This window comes from Rhizopus microsporus (assembly GCF_002708625.1).
Source record: "Rhizopus microsporus ATCC 52813 unplaced genomic scaffold scaffold_1, whole genome shotgun sequence".
NCBI classification, from domain to species: Eukaryota; Fungi; Mucoromycota; class Mucoromycetes; order Mucorales; family Rhizopodaceae; genus Rhizopus; species Rhizopus microsporus.
This window is the reverse complement of record NW_019671916.1, coordinates 550,081-566,799: the sequence shown is the minus strand read 5'-3', so window position 1 is coordinate 566,799 and position 16,719 is coordinate 550,081. Positions and strand designations below refer to the sequence as shown.

At 38.5% G+C, this 16,719-nt stretch overlaps 5 protein-coding genes across 5 annotated transcripts; 4 read left to right on the top strand and 1 right to left on the bottom strand.

Moving 5' to 3' along the window:
• Positions 1 to 185: 185 nt before the first annotated feature.
• RHIMIDRAFT_210012 (phospholipase D/nuclease) lies at positions 186 to 4,439 on the bottom strand. Its single transcript, XM_023607166.1, has 5 exons — positions 3,433 to 4,439; positions 2,969 to 3,376; positions 1,958 to 2,765; positions 1,538 to 1,899; positions 186 to 1,482 (listed from the first exon to the last, which is right to left on the bottom strand). The coding sequence occupies exons 1-5, from the start codon at positions 4,216 to 4,218 to the stop codon at positions 298 to 300; spliced, it is 3,549 nt and encodes a 1,182-aa protein (XP_023470806.1). The 5' UTR covers positions 4,219 to 4,439; the 3' UTR covers positions 186 to 297.
• A 1,061-nt stretch (positions 4,440 to 5,500) lies between these two features.
• On the top strand, positions 5,501 to 5,811 carry RHIMIDRAFT_252983 (uncharacterized protein). Its single transcript, XM_023610987.1, has one exon. The coding sequence runs from the start codon at positions 5,581 to 5,583 to the stop codon at positions 5,803 to 5,805; it is 225 nt and encodes a 74-aa protein (XP_023470805.1). The 5' UTR covers positions 5,501 to 5,580; the 3' UTR covers positions 5,806 to 5,811.
• Positions 5,812 to 5,884: 73 nt separating this feature from the next.
• Positions 5,885 to 9,192, top strand: RHIMIDRAFT_232533 (ARM repeat-containing protein; the record flags this gene model as incomplete). Its single annotated transcript, XM_023607762.1, has 5 exons — positions 5,885 to 5,974; positions 6,027 to 6,108; positions 6,156 to 6,294; positions 6,344 to 6,502; positions 6,552 to 9,192. 5 exons carry the CDS (start codon positions 5,885 to 5,887, stop codon positions 9,190 to 9,192), a joined length of 3,111 nt encoding a protein of 1,036 aa, XP_023470804.1.
• Positions 9,182 to 12,884, top strand: RHIMIDRAFT_3089 (uncharacterized protein). Its single transcript, XM_023614583.1, has 4 exons — positions 9,182 to 10,854; positions 10,922 to 10,952; positions 11,005 to 12,623; positions 12,681 to 12,884. The coding sequence occupies exons 1-4, from the start codon at positions 9,331 to 9,333 to the stop codon at positions 12,873 to 12,875; spliced, it is 3,369 nt and encodes a 1,122-aa protein (XP_023470803.1). The 5' UTR covers positions 9,182 to 9,330; the 3' UTR covers positions 12,876 to 12,884.
• Positions 12,885 to 13,034: 150 nt separating this feature from the next.
• Positions 13,035 to 16,322, top strand: RHIMIDRAFT_232531 (uncharacterized protein; the record flags this gene model as incomplete). Its single annotated transcript, XM_023607761.1, has 12 exons — positions 13,035 to 13,080; positions 13,142 to 13,221; positions 13,284 to 13,422; positions 13,477 to 14,163; positions 14,212 to 14,727; positions 14,781 to 14,850; positions 14,908 to 15,007; positions 15,068 to 15,115; positions 15,165 to 15,708; positions 15,763 to 15,836; positions 15,891 to 15,998; positions 16,053 to 16,322. 12 exons carry the CDS (start codon positions 13,035 to 13,037, stop codon positions 16,320 to 16,322), a joined length of 2,682 nt encoding a protein of 893 aa, XP_023470802.1.
• Between the last annotated feature and the right edge of the window lie 397 nt (positions 16,323 to 16,719).

The following is a 16,719-nucleotide window of genomic DNA, read 5'->3' as shown; positions in this document are numbered from 1 at the left end:
TGCACAGGATGTGGATTGCTTTGGCAACGGGATATAAACGCTTCAAAAAATATTTTCAAGATCGCCAATGGCATCCTTCGTGGATGTGGCAGACCTCAAGCATTTTGTCGCCGTATCGAACACGGTTCTCCTTCTGGGGTTTAGACATTTACTCCTAGTATTCATAAACCATGCTTAAGTTTGTTGTGAAAACCAAGGGAATACGTTTTGCTTCTATGACTCTTATGTAGTTTTTTTTTGTTGCTGTTCATATAAAATCGAGCTATGATTTGTTTATACTTTTTTTATTATAAAATATTAATCAAATATCTCAAGTGGAGCAATTTTATCCATTGGAAACAAAAACTCGTTCTCTTCTTCTTCCATAAAGTAACTTGGCCATATCACCAGGTGTCCTTTGATATGCTTCAGCAAGTCATAAATCGTTTCACCACCGTGCTTAATGATGGGAAGAGTCGTCACAGCAGCAGCAGCGGCGGTTGTCTTTGTACCTCCGTGCTTGGTATCTGTGCGGCCTAGGAATAGCTTAGCCATTTTTATGTAGTGACGGTACTGGTTCCAATTCTTGATATTGTTGTCAGGCGCCACCAAGAAGGACCGCCGAAACAGATCAGTGTTGGACCTAGCAAGAATGTGCCAAAATTCTTGAAAGGCGTCGGCCAGTGGGTCTTTTAGTATATCATACACCTGGCCGACGGTAAGTCTTTCAGCGTCCTTTTCAAAGAATAAAGGCATCACGTTAGGGCTACAATAGTACTTGGGGTATGACGGGGTTTCTTGTCTTTCTGCTGCTGCCCTGACATCTCCATTGTTATCTGTGTCACAGTCAAGCGTTGCCCAAAAGCTCAAGTGGTCTTCTTTTGAGCTTTTACGTTTGCCAAACACGGACCTTGGGCGTGACGGAGAACTTTCTTTGCTGCTGAATGAAGTCGTCGTCAAAGGATCTCTGTCCATTGAGATGCTGTTGTTCTTGCATTCGTTGACCACTTTGGTCTTTTCTTGCTCTATTACTTGAAGGTCATGAACGGATAATGTACTGTTTGAGGATGAAACGATATCTTCTTTGATTGATGCCTTGTTTTCTTCCTCAGTTTGTATCTTTTCCTTTTCAATGATTTCATCAGCAGGCGAGACACACACTTGAATATAAGATGGTACACAGTCAGTAGTATTCTTCGTATCATGAACCGCTCCCTCATCCCAGACAGGTTGCTTTAGATACTGACTTGCTAAAAGGTCACCATGCACATATTTATCACGATCCATTTGATCCACATCGAGTCCGACATGCTCACACATCAATCTCATCCTAAGACTGTGTGCAAATTTCCCTGCTTTGAAGGGTCCCCCATTCAACATAGAATCCACATACTCTGTGTCTTCAATACAAGCCGCGATTTCAGAATCACGTGTGCCTAACTGCGAGCGCTCGTTGATATTTGCAGAACCAATGATCACTCTACGGTCATCCACAATCATGGCCTATCTATACATTAGAAACTTTTTTTTTTTACAATAAAAATATTCCGCTTATTACCTTGGCATGGATATACACTTGTTCAGTTACATACTGACCATTCAGTTCTGCCCAATTACGTAAGCCATAGAAATTGATGTACTCGTGAGTGTTTGTAATGCCTGCAGCATGTAATTTGGCAAATATGGAATTGGGTCCTCTGGAGATTGACAGGTATTGACACTGCATGATCAAGCGTACTGTTCTGGCCTCGTTTTCATCAATGTTAGCTGGGAATCCAGGCACGAGCGGTATGATGATGATGGCTTTCCATTTTTGATTTCTGTTTCTTGCTTCTATAATACGATTGACAATTGCTTCGCCTATGCCATTTTCAATCACCGTGTTTCCACTTTTTGTTGACGTAACGAAAAACTGATTCTCTAATATTGCATATATTAGCAACTTTGTTTTGTTACAGTTCAAGTTTTGCACGTTTACCTATGTATATAAAGTACTTTGATTCCCTTATGCTTTCAATATAGGCGTCCAAAATACTATGCTCCACATGATCGACCGAGCCAATACTCCAAGAGGAAACACTTCTCAGTATCTGAACCTTGCATGAGTCACAAGTATGCGGGTGACATAGTCGGTCATCGCCTGGGTCTAATGGTATATTTGTATCAGGTACGGGCAATAGCATGGGTGTAGGACGTTTAGGAGCTGATGGCTTCTTTCTGCGCAAATAGTTCCACCTCTGAACAAAATGTCGGGCAACATGTTTTGCAGCTTGGCCTACGATACGCATAGAAACGTCATGCCAAGGCATACGTGGTAGTGTGGATCTGTCCATGTTGTCTTCAAATGGTTTGTCGAGTGTATGAAAATCGATAATACGAGGATTTGAGTAGTCCTTTCCTGGCCAGATTTGTGCACGATCACCATTTGAATCAGGGCTGAAGTCATCTACTAGAATATGACCTGGCGTATCATATCGACCAAAGCACTTGTCGATGCCTCCAATGAATGCAATCTCGTTATCTACTACACATATCTTTTCATGATGTGCCCAGAAAAAGATACTGTCCTTATGAAAGACATCGAGGGCTCTTGAAGGATGGCGTTGTACATAAATGTTGGGTGATAATGCCAAAAGAGTACGCTTGGCAAGATGGGAGTACAAGGGGAGAGCCATGGCAACCTCTTTATACATGATGATGTACACTTTTATACCTTGATGTGCTTTGCGTCTTAATAGTCGATCCAATCTCCATTCTGGATTTCCTGAAGCAGGTCTTCTCAAATACTGTGGAATGTTGTATTAGATTAAGTTGGCAGATAAAAGAAAGTTGTTGTACTTACTAATTCCTGTATTATACACAAGAAAATACATAAATGGTAAAGTTAGCTGTTTATACCATATATTACATTATTAAAAAGTTTGAAGCTTACGGGTGACTATTGATTAATGAGTATAATCCTACTTGTTTATTGTGCTTATACACTTACTAGCCACCAATCATGAATATAAATCGTTTCCTTCGCGTTCTCCAATGCTACAGAAATATCCCAAAAATAGTCTCGTGCATCCACAAACCAGGCAGTAGAAGTGTTATGACACACTGGAGCAAAGCTACCAAACCTATGATTCTCGCACCAAATGGATGTCTTCATCATGCTCTGGATAGACAATTCAAACAATCTTGCATGCCTTTCATTTTTAGTTCGTAAATGATATACTCCTTGTCTATTCTTGACACACAATACAGATTTACTAGATGTCCAATGAGATGCGTTAGCTATCGCGTTACTGAGGGCCTTGGGGTTATTTATGTAATGGTTGGGTTTGTCTCCAAAATAGGATAAGCGATGTACATCAAAGGATTGATCAAATAGAAAGACATCATATGCATCTATCTATTATACATTTAATTCATCCAACAGTTTATCCTGCATACGTTCCCTCCCTTTACCTCACTTGGATCGTCTACTAATACCAGATAGCTGTCTCTAACAATTAACCATTTTGGCTTTCGCTTTCTGTTGATAAAAGCAGGAACACAGAATAGCCCATTATGTAAGGACTGTCGTACATATTTGGGTTCTTTGTCTGTTCTACTTTGAAGAACAACAAAACCTTCTTTCCCATGAATTCCATGATATTTTGCTGCAAGGTATAGCCCAAGTGTTGATATTTCTAAAAATCGGCAGATGCGATTGGTATATCCGCATGGTGAGATAGAGGAAACGAGTTGGTTCAAGTAATTTTCTAATGCTTCTAGTACTGCATTATCTGCCTTGACGACTTCAAATATCTGTGGTGACATGGTGGAAGCTGTATTTTCATTGTCAGCAAGATGTAGGGTATTATCCACCATCTCCATCACCGTCTCTTCATCAATTAGGGACGCAGGGGTATTCAAAGGGTTATTCAGCTCTATTTGCTTCTTTTTGTTCGGTGATCTGCGTTGTCTTTGAAAGTAGTGCTTTGGCAAACTTGGGAAAGGGGGTAAATTGGCTAAAGACACGTTCCTGTATCTGTAGTGGAGCTTGACAAAGTCCCAATAGGATCGATAAACAGACCACACTAGCTTGTCTTGTCCAGATCCATATCGTATAGTGATCTTGAAGACTGTTACACCAAACTTCTTTTTTCTGTACTCATCCTCTTCGGCCTTTGTAATATGAACTGTGATATTGTTCATGAATATAGGGATTCGATTCTGATTATCTTCGTCTTTTGTGAAGAACATGGCCATGATTAAAGGTGTAACCGTATTTACTTCTGCTTGCCTTTCAATATTTCGTATAGGCGGCTTGTTATTTGAAACTTGTCTCTTTCCAATCCACTTTTTTATCAACTGCCATCCTTCTTGAGGAACAGATTCAAAGCTATTCAAGACATGTCTTCCCAGGGGCGGTTTATTTTTTCTAGAGAGATCATCAACAGAAGTATAGGCATGACTTGATGTATCAGTGGACATCTTTAAAAAAAATACAAGGAAAAAAAGAGAGAAAAATCGATTTGATCTGTCAAGTCACACTTGTAGCAGAGTTACAAACTGCTGCATGACGAATAATTTTGATCATCGTAACCATTGGTATTAAGCTTTTTTAAATTAGTTAGTTACTATCCATATTGTCAATTGTATTTCAGCTCATTTTTCAATTAGCCACACACAAATGTGTTTATATCGTCAGATTGAGCTGTTCGTCATTTCAAAGATGTCATTACGCAAATCAGTGTAACTTTCCTTTTTAGGTGTTCGCTTGACGTGTTTAATCATTGTGAAAAACATACATCCTTAATATATATATATATATATAAACATTAGCTCAGTCTCCTATTTGTTTATCTTTTTTTATTATTATTATTTTGATATTTTATTATAAAAGTGTCTGCGCTATTTTGTCTCTGTCTAATATTCAAATAAAAGACATGTACTCTTTTAAAGCCAAGTCATATCAGCCTTTACAAGTATTATCTACTAGTTGTCATTTTATCTTTTGCCTGGCCCTCTTTATGCTCTTGCTTTTAAATGAGTCTTCTTCATAGTATATATATATCTGAAAACAAGCCCAAGCAAAGTTTGTCTTTAGCTAAATCTTATCCTTTCCAAACCAAGCACACAACTTGTGTTTACCTAATATAAAGTTTTAACCTAAAGTGAGATTGTTGCTATTAAGAGACCATTGCAAACTGTGAAATGAGGGCATACATCATATACACCAAAAAATAGGCTAATGTTCCGAGGGCTTCCTCGGAATGCTACCTTCACTGTATCATCGACATTTATACAGGGCATCCGTCAAAACAACATCTTTTTATTTATTTATGAGCAATTACAAACAAGTATTCCTCACTCATTAAAAAAAGTTTTCATGCACTACAATTAAAGAAAAGGCTTTATTTTTCTCTACTCCTGCTCCACGCGATGATCAAGAAACTACCGCTTACACTTTAATAAAGAAAAACAATCTAATCATATTTAAGGATAAGCATGTGTCTTATTCAACTTTACATTTGTTTCTTGAAAAATGTCTACCACTATTTTTGAAATAGTCTCCAAACAGTTTTATTGTGTCTCTTATCTCGTTTTAGGTTCAAGCCCTGTATCAGAATGGGGGTGTGCAAAAAGAAGTCTCCATGTTTGGGAGATCTTTATTACTCACATGCACCTCATTACTCTTTTTATATATTTATACTAGAAAAAGAGGAGTTTTTCATTATTATCTCTATATTTCTTTTGAAGGGGGTTTATTTCACTCTTTGTATTTCTAAACAATCTGTCTCTTTAACAAGATTCGGCCCTGAAAAATCTCACAGTCACAACAACTGGCGTTGAAAAGGGAAGAAAGGACAGAAAAATCTTTTTTTTTTTTTTTATATAGGTACAAAAGAAAGAGCCAAAGAGAGAGAGAAGGATGGATCAGAACACAGTCTATCAGTTATTCGTGGCAACATACCACTCTGATCCCAATATTCATAAACAAGCAGAAATAAACATTAGAAATGTAAACAATTCAATTAAACAATAGGCCTTATTGACGTGTTCTCTTATTATAGATTGAAGCAAATAACGGATTCTTACCGATTGTCTTACAAATCCTTGCTTCTGAAGAGTTGGAACTTGGCGCTCGACAAGCAGGTAAATCGTTTTATCATACAAAACAACCAAGGCTTATACTTCTTTAGCTGCTATTTACTTTAAAAATCGTTTAAACAAGGCGTGGGACGGTCAACGCGATTCTGCTGTTCCTATTAATGATGACGACCGTAACATGGTGAAACAGACTATCCTTCAAGCCTTGGTTACTGCTCCTAATCAAGTTCAGTAAGTGTCAAAACAATGTTTTCAATACAAAACTAACCAAACTCTATAGAGTACAATTGACTTCCACCTTGAACACTATTTTAACTAATGACTTTCCCGATAAATGGCCAAACTTTGTCAGCGAACTTGAAAAATTCTTGACCTCTACTGATGTCCGTTTAGTCTATGTTGGTTTATTAGCTTTACGTGAAGTAGTCAAGGTTTACCAGTAAGTAACACACATCACTTTAAAGTATATATCTAACTTGTTGATATAGATGGAGAACCAGCGAACGTCGAGAGCCATTTAGACAACTGGTCAAACTCACTTTCCCTGCTGTTCAAAATATTGCCTCCAGCTTGATCACATCAGATAGTATGGAAGCAGCAGAGATGCTTAAATTGGCTTTAAAGATTTATCACACTGGTATTCAAACCGAGTTACCCAAGTGTCTTCAAGATCCATCTTCCCTTGTTCCTTGGGGTACTTTGTTCTTGCAGCTGATTGAAAAGAAGATTCCAAATCAAGCCTTACCTGCTGATGCTGATGAACGCGAAAGATATCCTTGGTGGAAGACGAAGAAGTGGGCATACCACTGCTTGAATCGTTTATTTTCTAAATATGGTAACCCTGCTACCATGCCTCGTAGTTCACCCGAGTACAACAGCTTTGCCAAGAACTTCTCTGCCAATTTTGCGCCCAACATTCTTCAAGCCTATTTGAACCAAATCGAATGCTGGATCAAGAAGGAAATTTGGATTCCTAGCAAGTGCTTGGCTTTGACATCTTGTTTCTTTGCTGACTGTGTTAAAAACAAGACAACCTGGCAATTACTCAAACCACACGTGGATACACTCGTAGCACACTTTATCTTCCCTCAGCTCTGTTTCTCTGATGAAGATCAAGAGCTTTGGGACGAAGACCCTGTTGAGTTTGTACACAAGAAGGTAGACCCTCTCGAAGATTTCCATTCCCCTCAAACAAACGCCATGAACTTCTTAATCGACTTGGCTCGTGATCGTAAAAAGCACACCTTTATGGGTATATTGAACTTTGTCAATGGTGTCTTGAACCGATATCTGGAAGCTCCTGAAGACCAAAAGAACCCAAGAGAAAAGGACGGTGCACTTTGCATGATTGGTGGCTTATCCTATCAGGTCCTCCAAAAGAACTCACCTGTAGCCAACATGATGGAACCTTTCTTTGTGACTCATGTATTTCCTGAATTCAAGAGCAAGTACCCCTTCTTGAGAGCCCGTGCCTGTGACTTGACAAGACACTTTAGTGATTTGGACTTTGCTAATGAGCAAAACTTGGCTGCCTTGTATCAATATGTGACAGACTGTATTCGTGATTCTGAATTGGCTGTTCGTGTTCAAGCATGTCTTGCTTTACAGCCTATGATCCGTCATGAGAGTGTCCGTAACGCGATGGCACCCAGTCTTCCATTTATTATGCAAGAGTTATTGAATTTGACAAATGAAATCGATATTGATACTTTGGCTAATGTGATGGAGGAGTTTGTAGAAGTGTTTGCAGAGCAATTGACACCATTTGCTGTTCAACTCTGTACACAACTTAGAGACACCTTCTTGCGTATTATGGAGGATTTGAACCAAAACAATGCACTCAACAGTGCAGATGATGATGAATTTGATGGAGACATTGATGAATTAAGCGACAAAACAATGGCAGCCATGGGTGTCTTGAAGACGATTGGAACCCTCATTCTCAGTCTGGAGAGCACACCAGAAATCCTTCAACAGTTAGAAAATGCGTTGTTACCTGTGATCACATATACATTAGAAAAGAAGATCTTGGACTTGTATGATGAGATATTTGAAATTATTGATTCATGCACATTCTCAAGCAAGAGAGTGACACCTACAATGTGGGGAGTATTTGAGCTGATATATAGAGCATTCAAGGAAGATGGAGGAATTGACTATATGGAAGTGATGTTGCCACCTTTGGATAACTATATCTCATACGGACAAGATGTATTTATACAGAATGGACAAGTACAACATATGATGTTTGATATCATTGACACAGTGATGAAGAGTGATAGAACAGGAGAACAAGATAGAATTTGTGCATGCAAGTTAATGGAGTCTGTCCTGTTGAACTGCAGAGGTCATGTTGATATGTCCATTGGACATTTCCTCAACTTAGCATTCCAATACATCTTTACTGGATCTATGAAAACAACTGAATTCAAGGTTCATTGTATTGAAGTTGTCATCAACTGTTTGTACTATAACCCTGTCATTACGCTTAATCTACTTGAAGAGAACAATTGGACTCAAGGATTCTTTACATTATGGTTTAACACACTATCCAAGTTCTCAAGAGTTCACGATAAGAAGCTTGTTATTGTGACCATATCTACCTTATTAGAATTACCAATGGACATGATACCAAACTCATTACGTATGGGCTGGTCTCAACTGTTGACATGTATCATTAATGTATTCCAATCACTACCAAAAGCGATGGAAAACCGTGAGAACATGGAAAAATTATATGGCAACTTTGATGACGACTTTGGAGCTGAAGATTATTTAAGTGGAAACGAAGAAGAAGAGCTTTTAGACGAAGATGATGATGTACCAGACGAAGACAATGAATATTTGGAATATTTAGCTTCTCAAGCACAAAACAGTCACAATGATTTTGAAGATTTTGGCGGTGAAGAGGAAGACGAGCTGGAAGAAGAGATATTATTTGAATCACCATTGGATGAAATTGACCCATATATCAGATTTGAACAAGTCTTTAGAAACATGCAGCAAAATAATACTCCTTCTTATACCCTCTTAACGAAAGATTTAACTGCTGAACAACAAAATCAAATCATGTCTATCTTGTCTATAGCGGAACAACATCGTACAGCTGCTCCTGCTCCTACTGCTTAATCTTACACAATGAAATAGTATATTTTTTCTTTCTCTTTATTATATTATTATAGAAATATTTTTCTCTTTTTTAAAACGGATAAATGAATTTTTTGGAAAATATTTTCTTCTTTCTTTAATTCTTTATTGTCTATCAAAATGACTGATGACCAACAGCTTTGGGAAAGCTTTCAGTTTGAAGAACCAAAAGAAAGCCTTATTAGCTTACCAACACATATCATGGAACACATTTGTCGTCTACTAGACAATAGAAGAGATAAATATGAAGCCTGCTTGATTCATCGTAATTGGTCTATTGCAGCTATTAAAGTATTATGGGAAGCACCTCGTTTTGAAAGGCCTTATGACCTTCGTGACTTTGTAAAAGCTGTCAGTAGATCCAAGAAGCTTGCCTTGCTTGTTGAAGATTTGTATTTGGCTTATTTGGACATTCCAACTGATAGTGTGTTCAAAACTGTCGTACGATCCACGCTTGACCGTCATTCAGCAGAAGCTGCAAGGCCTTTAGCTGATGTCAAGTTTATCTTTATGCTCGCTAAGCTTTGTGAAAATATTCAGCGTTTGACTTGTTATGGTTGGCAACTAGAGGCTCATCAATTGGACCAATTGGCTACAATTGCACCAAAGCTAACTCATCTTCATATCATTGGCAACAATCGTGAAAAGACAATCAGCTTGAGCACTTTATTCCCAAGGCTCGAATCTTTGCGCTTGGATGGTGAATTCGATATAGACGACGCCTGGGTCACGTCCTTGATCAACAGAGCAATTCACTTGAAAGATTTGCAGATTTCTTTGAAAAACCTAAAGTTCTCCATTGTCAACAAACTGTGTACACCTGATTGCTTACAGCTGGAAAAACTCACCATCACGGAAGCAGCACAATTTAAAGACAATCATACAAGTCTTTTGGGAGCTTTCCTTAGCCTCAAGACTCTCCATCTAGAGGCAAGCGTGACGAGCCAAAGCGTCTTTCAGATCTTGAACAATTGCGCCTATATACAAAGATTGGAGATAAAAGGAGGTGGTTTGCCTCGCGGGAGTGACAAGACTGGCAGCAACCTTTTCTTAACAAGGAAACCAAGCTTACAAGTGCTCTTATTGGAAAATATGGACGTTGCAGACAGCGATCTGCAAGCTTTAGGCAGTGGGCTGGAGTCGTTGCAAGTGGTTGGACTTAAACGCTGCCCTCTTGTATCAAATGAGGGATTGTCGTCACTCCTCTCAAGCCAAAAGCATTTGAAAAAATTGGAATTAGTAGATTGCACCAATGTGGAGTCGTCATTCCTTTCAGCCATAGCAAACAGCACGCCTCACTTATCGTGTATCAAGTCTGTAAGAGATATCCTCATCCAATCGTGTGGAAAAGTAGAACCTGCTGATATTTATCAGTTTTGTTGCAACGCTATTCATCATAACATTCAGTCATTAAAACTCTACAACTACGACATCAAACCAATCGCAGCATTCAACAGTCAAAATTCACCAACAAACATCGTGTTAAACAGGGCAAGCATGGATGCACTTATTCACACCACCGACCCTTGTATTTGCCCAATTCCATCTGACATTACCTTGACTGGTCAGCAGGTCATGCTATTGGCAAAGCACCTCGATTTATCAACCAAAGAGCTAGCAACATTGATTGAACAAATCAAGCAAGTTAGTCTTCCTCTCTTTGCCCATTATCATATATATATCTAAACCATTGATCTTTCTTTCTATATAGGAAGACCAACAAGAGCAGAGACCCCCACCAGGTAAATTCGTCAATATCTTTTTATGTTTACTGTTCCTGATGCTTTTTATTAGTAACTACCATACCTTTGAAGAAAGAGCACAGAATATCATCATTGAGAGAATCACCTCGACCTACCACACCTGCCATCTTCTCAAAAGATTTCAACGATAACGGATCAATCTCTGTCATGAATGATGAAGAACTTACTCTTGGTGGATGGGGTGTGAGCAGTGGCACGGCAAAAGACTTTTGGTCTAAGCCTGCTGAAAGCGTACCAGCACCTCCCAAGCAGCACTTCCGTCAGACAACGAGTCACTATAGAAATAGCCCATTGATTGTAGAAGGTGATGGTTGGGGTGAACCTTCAAACTATGTTCCTTGGGATGATCTTCGCACTCAAGGCTTTGCTTATGAAGTACTTGAAGAACAAAAGCAAACTCCTTATTGGACTCAAAAGGAGGATGGCCAGTGGGTTCAACTTGGCGTAGATGATAAATTGCAAAATACGACCGATCAACCAAAAACCGATGGTAATGCTGATAGAACTGCTTCTCCTCTATCATTTTCCGCCATCCATGAGGCGACATCCGCCAGCTATGAAAATAAGAATGTGTCAAGTGTGGCATCAGTCATTAGTACTGACGAAAGTTTCGATTGGGATGATATTAACAATAACGATGAAGATATTGTCGTCAAAGTCAGGCCCGAATCTCCACCAAGAACCAAGCCAACTCCTGTTACCAATGCAGAATCGTTGCGTAATACGTGGACAAGTCCTAACAGGCCAAGTTCTGACAAGAATCGCAAGTCAAATAAAGGATTGCGTCAAAATACCCGCCATAGTCTTCGCGAACCGATAGCCCAAGAACAAAGAGCAGGTCGATGGAAGGATACCATTTTTGATAATCTTGACGAGCCTACATTTACTGGGAACAATTTGCTAGAGCCTCCACCTCAACAACAACAACAACAACAAACATATGACAGCAACTCTACAAATCTCTTAGTTGACTTGGATGATGACAAACAAATTATGTGGGGATCAACCTCTATTCCACCTCCTATGAGCTTGAATAATGAATTATTGTTACCCAATCAACCACAAGCTCCAAAGGAGAAAGAGAACAAGCCAGCCAATATATTATTTACAGACTTGGCGCCAGGAACAACCACAACATATGATGATAAACAAGGTCAAATGCATGACTTTAACACTTTAAGTGACATATTGACTTCTTCACAGCAGCATATAAAAGAACAGCAAGATACTCCGTCCTACAGCAACAGAAACTCTTCAAGTGATATAGCAAACCGTTTTCCTTCTCCTGATTCCATGCAAGAAAACTATATGAATAACAATGCCCTTGTTAGCCAACTGTCTTCCTTATCTTCTCAGACGATTGGTGTTTCTGATAATCAAGTTCCTTTAAACTCTAATGAACTCGCGGGAAGCAGTTCTTCTCGTCAAACAAATGACGATGCGCCTCCTTCTCCTTCCTCGTCTGGTTCAAGAGAATTGAACAATGAAGAACCTATGAATGACAATCAAATTACATATGCTCGTCCGCCAACTCCCCAAACCAAAGAAGACATAAAAAAATACTACAAAAATCTCCCCAACTATCTCACCTTCATCAAGGTAGTCGTTGATAACGACACCAAAGAAAATAGGCTGTTGGTCATGTATATGGTAAGTGTAGGTTAGGATATGAAGAACCCCCCTCTTTAATACTATTTCATTCGATAGGACGAGCCTCTCAAAGAAACTTTACAAAAGTTTTGCGAAAAATACAACTGTACCGATAAAGTTGAAACCCTATACCAGAAATTGAAGCACACTTATATGAAAAAGCATACGCAAAAGATATTCAAAAAGAGTAAAAGAAAGGACTCTATGATACCTTCTGCCCCTGTCCCTACTGCTAATCACGAGTCCATTTAAATAAAAATATTGTATCATTTAGCTCTTGCTCACATTAGGGTGTACTTGAAGTAACAGCTTTTTGTGATTTTTATAGACATTTAGGTGGCTTGTTAGTAATACACCAGAAACCATCATCATCTTTACGCGTTTTCTGTCTTTTATTTTGTAAAGCTCCAAATGACTATGGACTATGCTACCGAGAAAAAGCTTCGACCACTCTATGGTTAGTTGTGACAATAGCTGGTTATTATGGGAGAGGTGCTTATAACTATATAAAAAAATAGAGGCAATTGATGAAGGGCAAAACAAATTAGCTTTACAACACTGTGCCAAGTTATTGAAAAAGAATCCAGACTGGCCACTTGTCAAGGCAAATATCACTAGAATATCACAATATAAAACTCATCATTCACACTGGGGGAATAGGCTTTGAAATCACTTACCCTTGTGCGTTCAGGAAAAGACAGCGAGGCATTGCAACTGTGCGAACAGGTCAAGAAGGCAATTCCAACCGATGAACCTACTCTTCAAGCTGTTACATTAGCTTTGAAAGAACTTGGGAAGCGTAAAGTATTGTACTTGTTTGCTTGACCAGGGACATAACCACATGTTTTGATAGACAATATGATTGTTGAATTATATGAAAATGCGGCAAATCAACAACCAAAGAATGAAGAATTTGGTAACCAATGGTTCATGGCCATGGTTCGCAACAATGACTACAAAGGACAACAGGCTGCAGCTGTGAAGCTACAGCGAGTATTCAAAAACGACAAATATCTCTTTTGGGCCATCATGTCCTTGGCCCTTCAGGGTCAAAATGGAAACATGCTATCTTATACCTTGGCGGAACGTATGATGGCAAAGGCCTTAGAGGAAAAGAGGTTGCAGGAAGTAGAGCATTTGCGTCTCTATTTACTTATTTTGATGGATCAGAAAAAGAATAAGGAAGCATTGGATCTTTTGCTGAATAATGAACTCGGCAAGAAGGCTCTCAGAGATCCAGAGGTAAGACAGATCAAGTCTGAGTTGCTTCGTGACAGCAAAAGATGGGCAGAAGTACTTGTTCAAAGTCAAGAGGCTTTAGAAAAAGAAAACTCGGATGATTGGTTCAGTTGGTTAGCTTATTTTGAAGCAGTAGAGGCACTAGTAGTAGAGGAAAGCCCCGAAAAAGTAATAGAAGATGCCAAAAATTTAATTATGACAACACAAAATATGGTCCTTGACAGCAAGATACTCAAGCGAGGACCTTTCCTGGCTGAATTGGAGTTTATACATAGACTACACAAGATTGGTATCAATCAAGGTATATAATCTTGTCTTTGTTAGGTTATCCTTACCTATTATCTTGTAGATCAGCAATTGTTTTTGGAAAAAATCACTTCTTATTTTGCTCGCTTTGGATCAAAGAGTTGTGCGTTTGAAGATATCCAGGCCTACATTAGCTCCCTAAGCCAAGATAAGGAGAAAGCTAGTCATTTGATACAGTCTATGAAGGAATTGATAAAGCCATCCTCAGATATGTCCACTCAAGTCAAGAACGTTTATATGAATATCAATATCCGCAAATTTGAACGCTCTTTGGGTCTTCATCAAACATCAGATATACAGCAAGCGCATGATGTCGTCAATGAGCTTTGGCAACAGTATCAAGATGCTCTGCCTCTCGGAAAAGAACTGGAAAGGACAGAATTACAGTATGGAGATGAGTTTGTGATCTTGGCAAGTCATATTTTACTTGATCTCTATTGCCAACACGAACAGAGCTCATTTATAATAGAGGCCATCTCTCTATTAGAAATAGCCTTGGCAAAGAGTGTTTACAACTTTAGAATCAAGCTAATGTTGGTCCGTCTGTACCTGATGATTGGTAATTCCTTTATGGCACAAAGAAAGTGTTAATAATAACTTGCTTAAAATTAGGCGTTTACAAGCGTCCATTCGAGATTTACAAGACGATGGAAATTAAACAAGTACAATTCGATACTATGATGTAAATGTAGGGATGTTTATATAAAGGGCAATATCACTAATTTGACTTTTTCATTAGACACTATTTTACGGATCGATTTATCCCCCTTGGATGCAGTGACGATATAGAATCTGTTCTAGTTGATTCCATGCAGATCTATAGAGGAAACGAAGTAGAGGTATGATATCACCACCATGTTAGCAATAACCAGGAGAAAAGCTTATAATACATTTGATAGACTCCTGAAATGCTTGTAAAAGCATATCAATACGGCACTTATTCCAAGGTATGTTGCTTTATAGGTTCGTTATCAGTTATAATTAATTCTACTCAAGATTCAAGAGTTTATCGAGTTCCGTCGCCGCCTTGACACCTCCCTTCAGCACACTGTTACGCAAATCGAACTTAAGCGTATTGATTTTATCCGTTCTTCCTTCCAAGCTAAATATGCTGTTCAGTACTTTAATGAGAATGATGTCAAGGAATTAAAATATGATGATAAGCACTTTGAAGCAGCGTCTGATAACAGAGACTTTAAAGTGTTTGCAAACTACAATAGCAGCGATCAACCTTCAGCCGAAGAGATTTGCAAGCCTGCAAAAAGCACCAACAAAGTATGGGCTCAAATGTATAGCTACATTTTGAATATTTTGGACGCCGTTTGTGCTGCTAAAGAAAAGAGGGACCTAAATGCATTGGTACAAGAGGCTGAAAAGTTCATTGCAGCTGATGATATCAAAGAAAACATTACTGTTCAAGAGCACTACTTGGCCAGCTACATCACCCATCTTGCAAGCGCGTTAGCATCCATTGAAGCAAACAAGGCCTCTGAAGCAACGGACAAGCTTAATTCGGCGATATCCATTATACAGGAACAATGTAAGTTGATAACCTAAAAAAATTGCAATGTGGATCTCTTAGGGCTATTTATAGTCTGTAATGTAGAATCGTTTTCAGAAAACAACACTAGTTGGAATACATTTCACAAAGTATTCAATACCTTGGAAGTAAATAATCATACATACAAGATATTCCTTCACATGCTTACCAAGTGTATATAGGCATTCAGCTATACTCTTGTCTTGGTAGAGGCCATCAACCGATCTTTAGGACTGACTAGCAAAGAAGCCAAAAGAAAAGCAGCTGAGGCAGCCGAGAAAGATAGTCTTGTAAGACCCTACTCAATTCTCCTTTATTGATATCAATTAACCTTAACAAAATAGATGGCGTGTCTATTCAAGTTACAAGAAGCGTCTAAGCAATCCTTACAACAAATGCAAGTCGTAGTCAATGCTGGAAAGGATTTATTTAGAGTTCAATTCCAAAAGAAACTTTTCAAAGAAGTAACTGATTCTGAAAAGTCTGCAGCTTGCTTATCTTTAAAGGACTATCAAAACACCATAAACCATCATATAAAGATGATAGTATCTAGCTGGGGTCAATCTGTGATCAGACTCTCAGAAGAGATTGATAGACGTTTACAGAAGTTATAAAAATAAAAGATTAATGTTTAACCCTTCTTTTTATATTCTTGTGGTGCCCTGAGTCTATTATGAATTAAAGCGTCATAGGATAAAGGTAGATATGGATAGTTGCATGCTAAAGAGCCCCTCCTTTTTTTTTTTTTTGAAAGCAAAATCCACGTTCTCTGTAAGACATTTAAACATCCAAGTGGCCATGTTTAATTTGTGTGTGTATGTATGTTTCTAAAGAAAGAACTCATCCTAAATCACGTGGGTATATATTTATAATTGACGCAAGAGGAGCAACATTGAAAAGGAGGAAAGAGAGAGAGACAAAGAAAAAGAGTTACACATATGCACATCTGCAGAAATTGAAAATAAAGAAAGAAAGAAAGAAAAACCACTAAAAAGAGAACTGTAATAGAAC

Excerpts from the sequence above, each read along its gene's own strand:
- RHIMIDRAFT_252983 (XM_023610987.1), top strand. The coding sequence starts at position 5,581 with ATGGGGGTGTGCAAAAAGAAGTCTCCATGTTTGGGAGATCTTTATTAC.
- RHIMIDRAFT_3089 (XM_023614583.1), top strand. The coding sequence starts at position 9,331 with ATGACTGATGACCAACAGCTTTGGGAAAGCTTTCAGTTTGAAGAACCA. Across the intron at positions 10,855-10,921 it reads TGATTGAACAAATCAAGCAA|GAAGACCAACAAGAGCAGAG; the intron begins GTTAGTCTTCCT and ends CTTTCTATATAG. Across the intron at positions 10,953-11,004 it reads AGAGCAGAGACCCCCACCAG|TAACTACCATACCTTTGAAG; the intron begins GTAAATTCGTCA and ends GCTTTTTATTAG.
- RHIMIDRAFT_210012 (XM_023607166.1), bottom strand. The coding sequence starts at position 4,218 with ATGGCCATGTTCTTCACAAAAGACGAAGATAATCAGAATCGAATCCCT. Across the intron at positions 3,377-3,432 it reads TAGTAGACGATCCAAGTGAG|ATAGATGCATATGATGTCTT; the intron begins GTAAAGGGAGGG and ends AATGTATAATAG. Across the intron at positions 2,766-2,968 it reads ATATTCATGATTGGTGGCTA|TATTTGAGAAGACCTGCTTC; the intron begins GTAAGTGTATAA and ends AACATTCCACAG.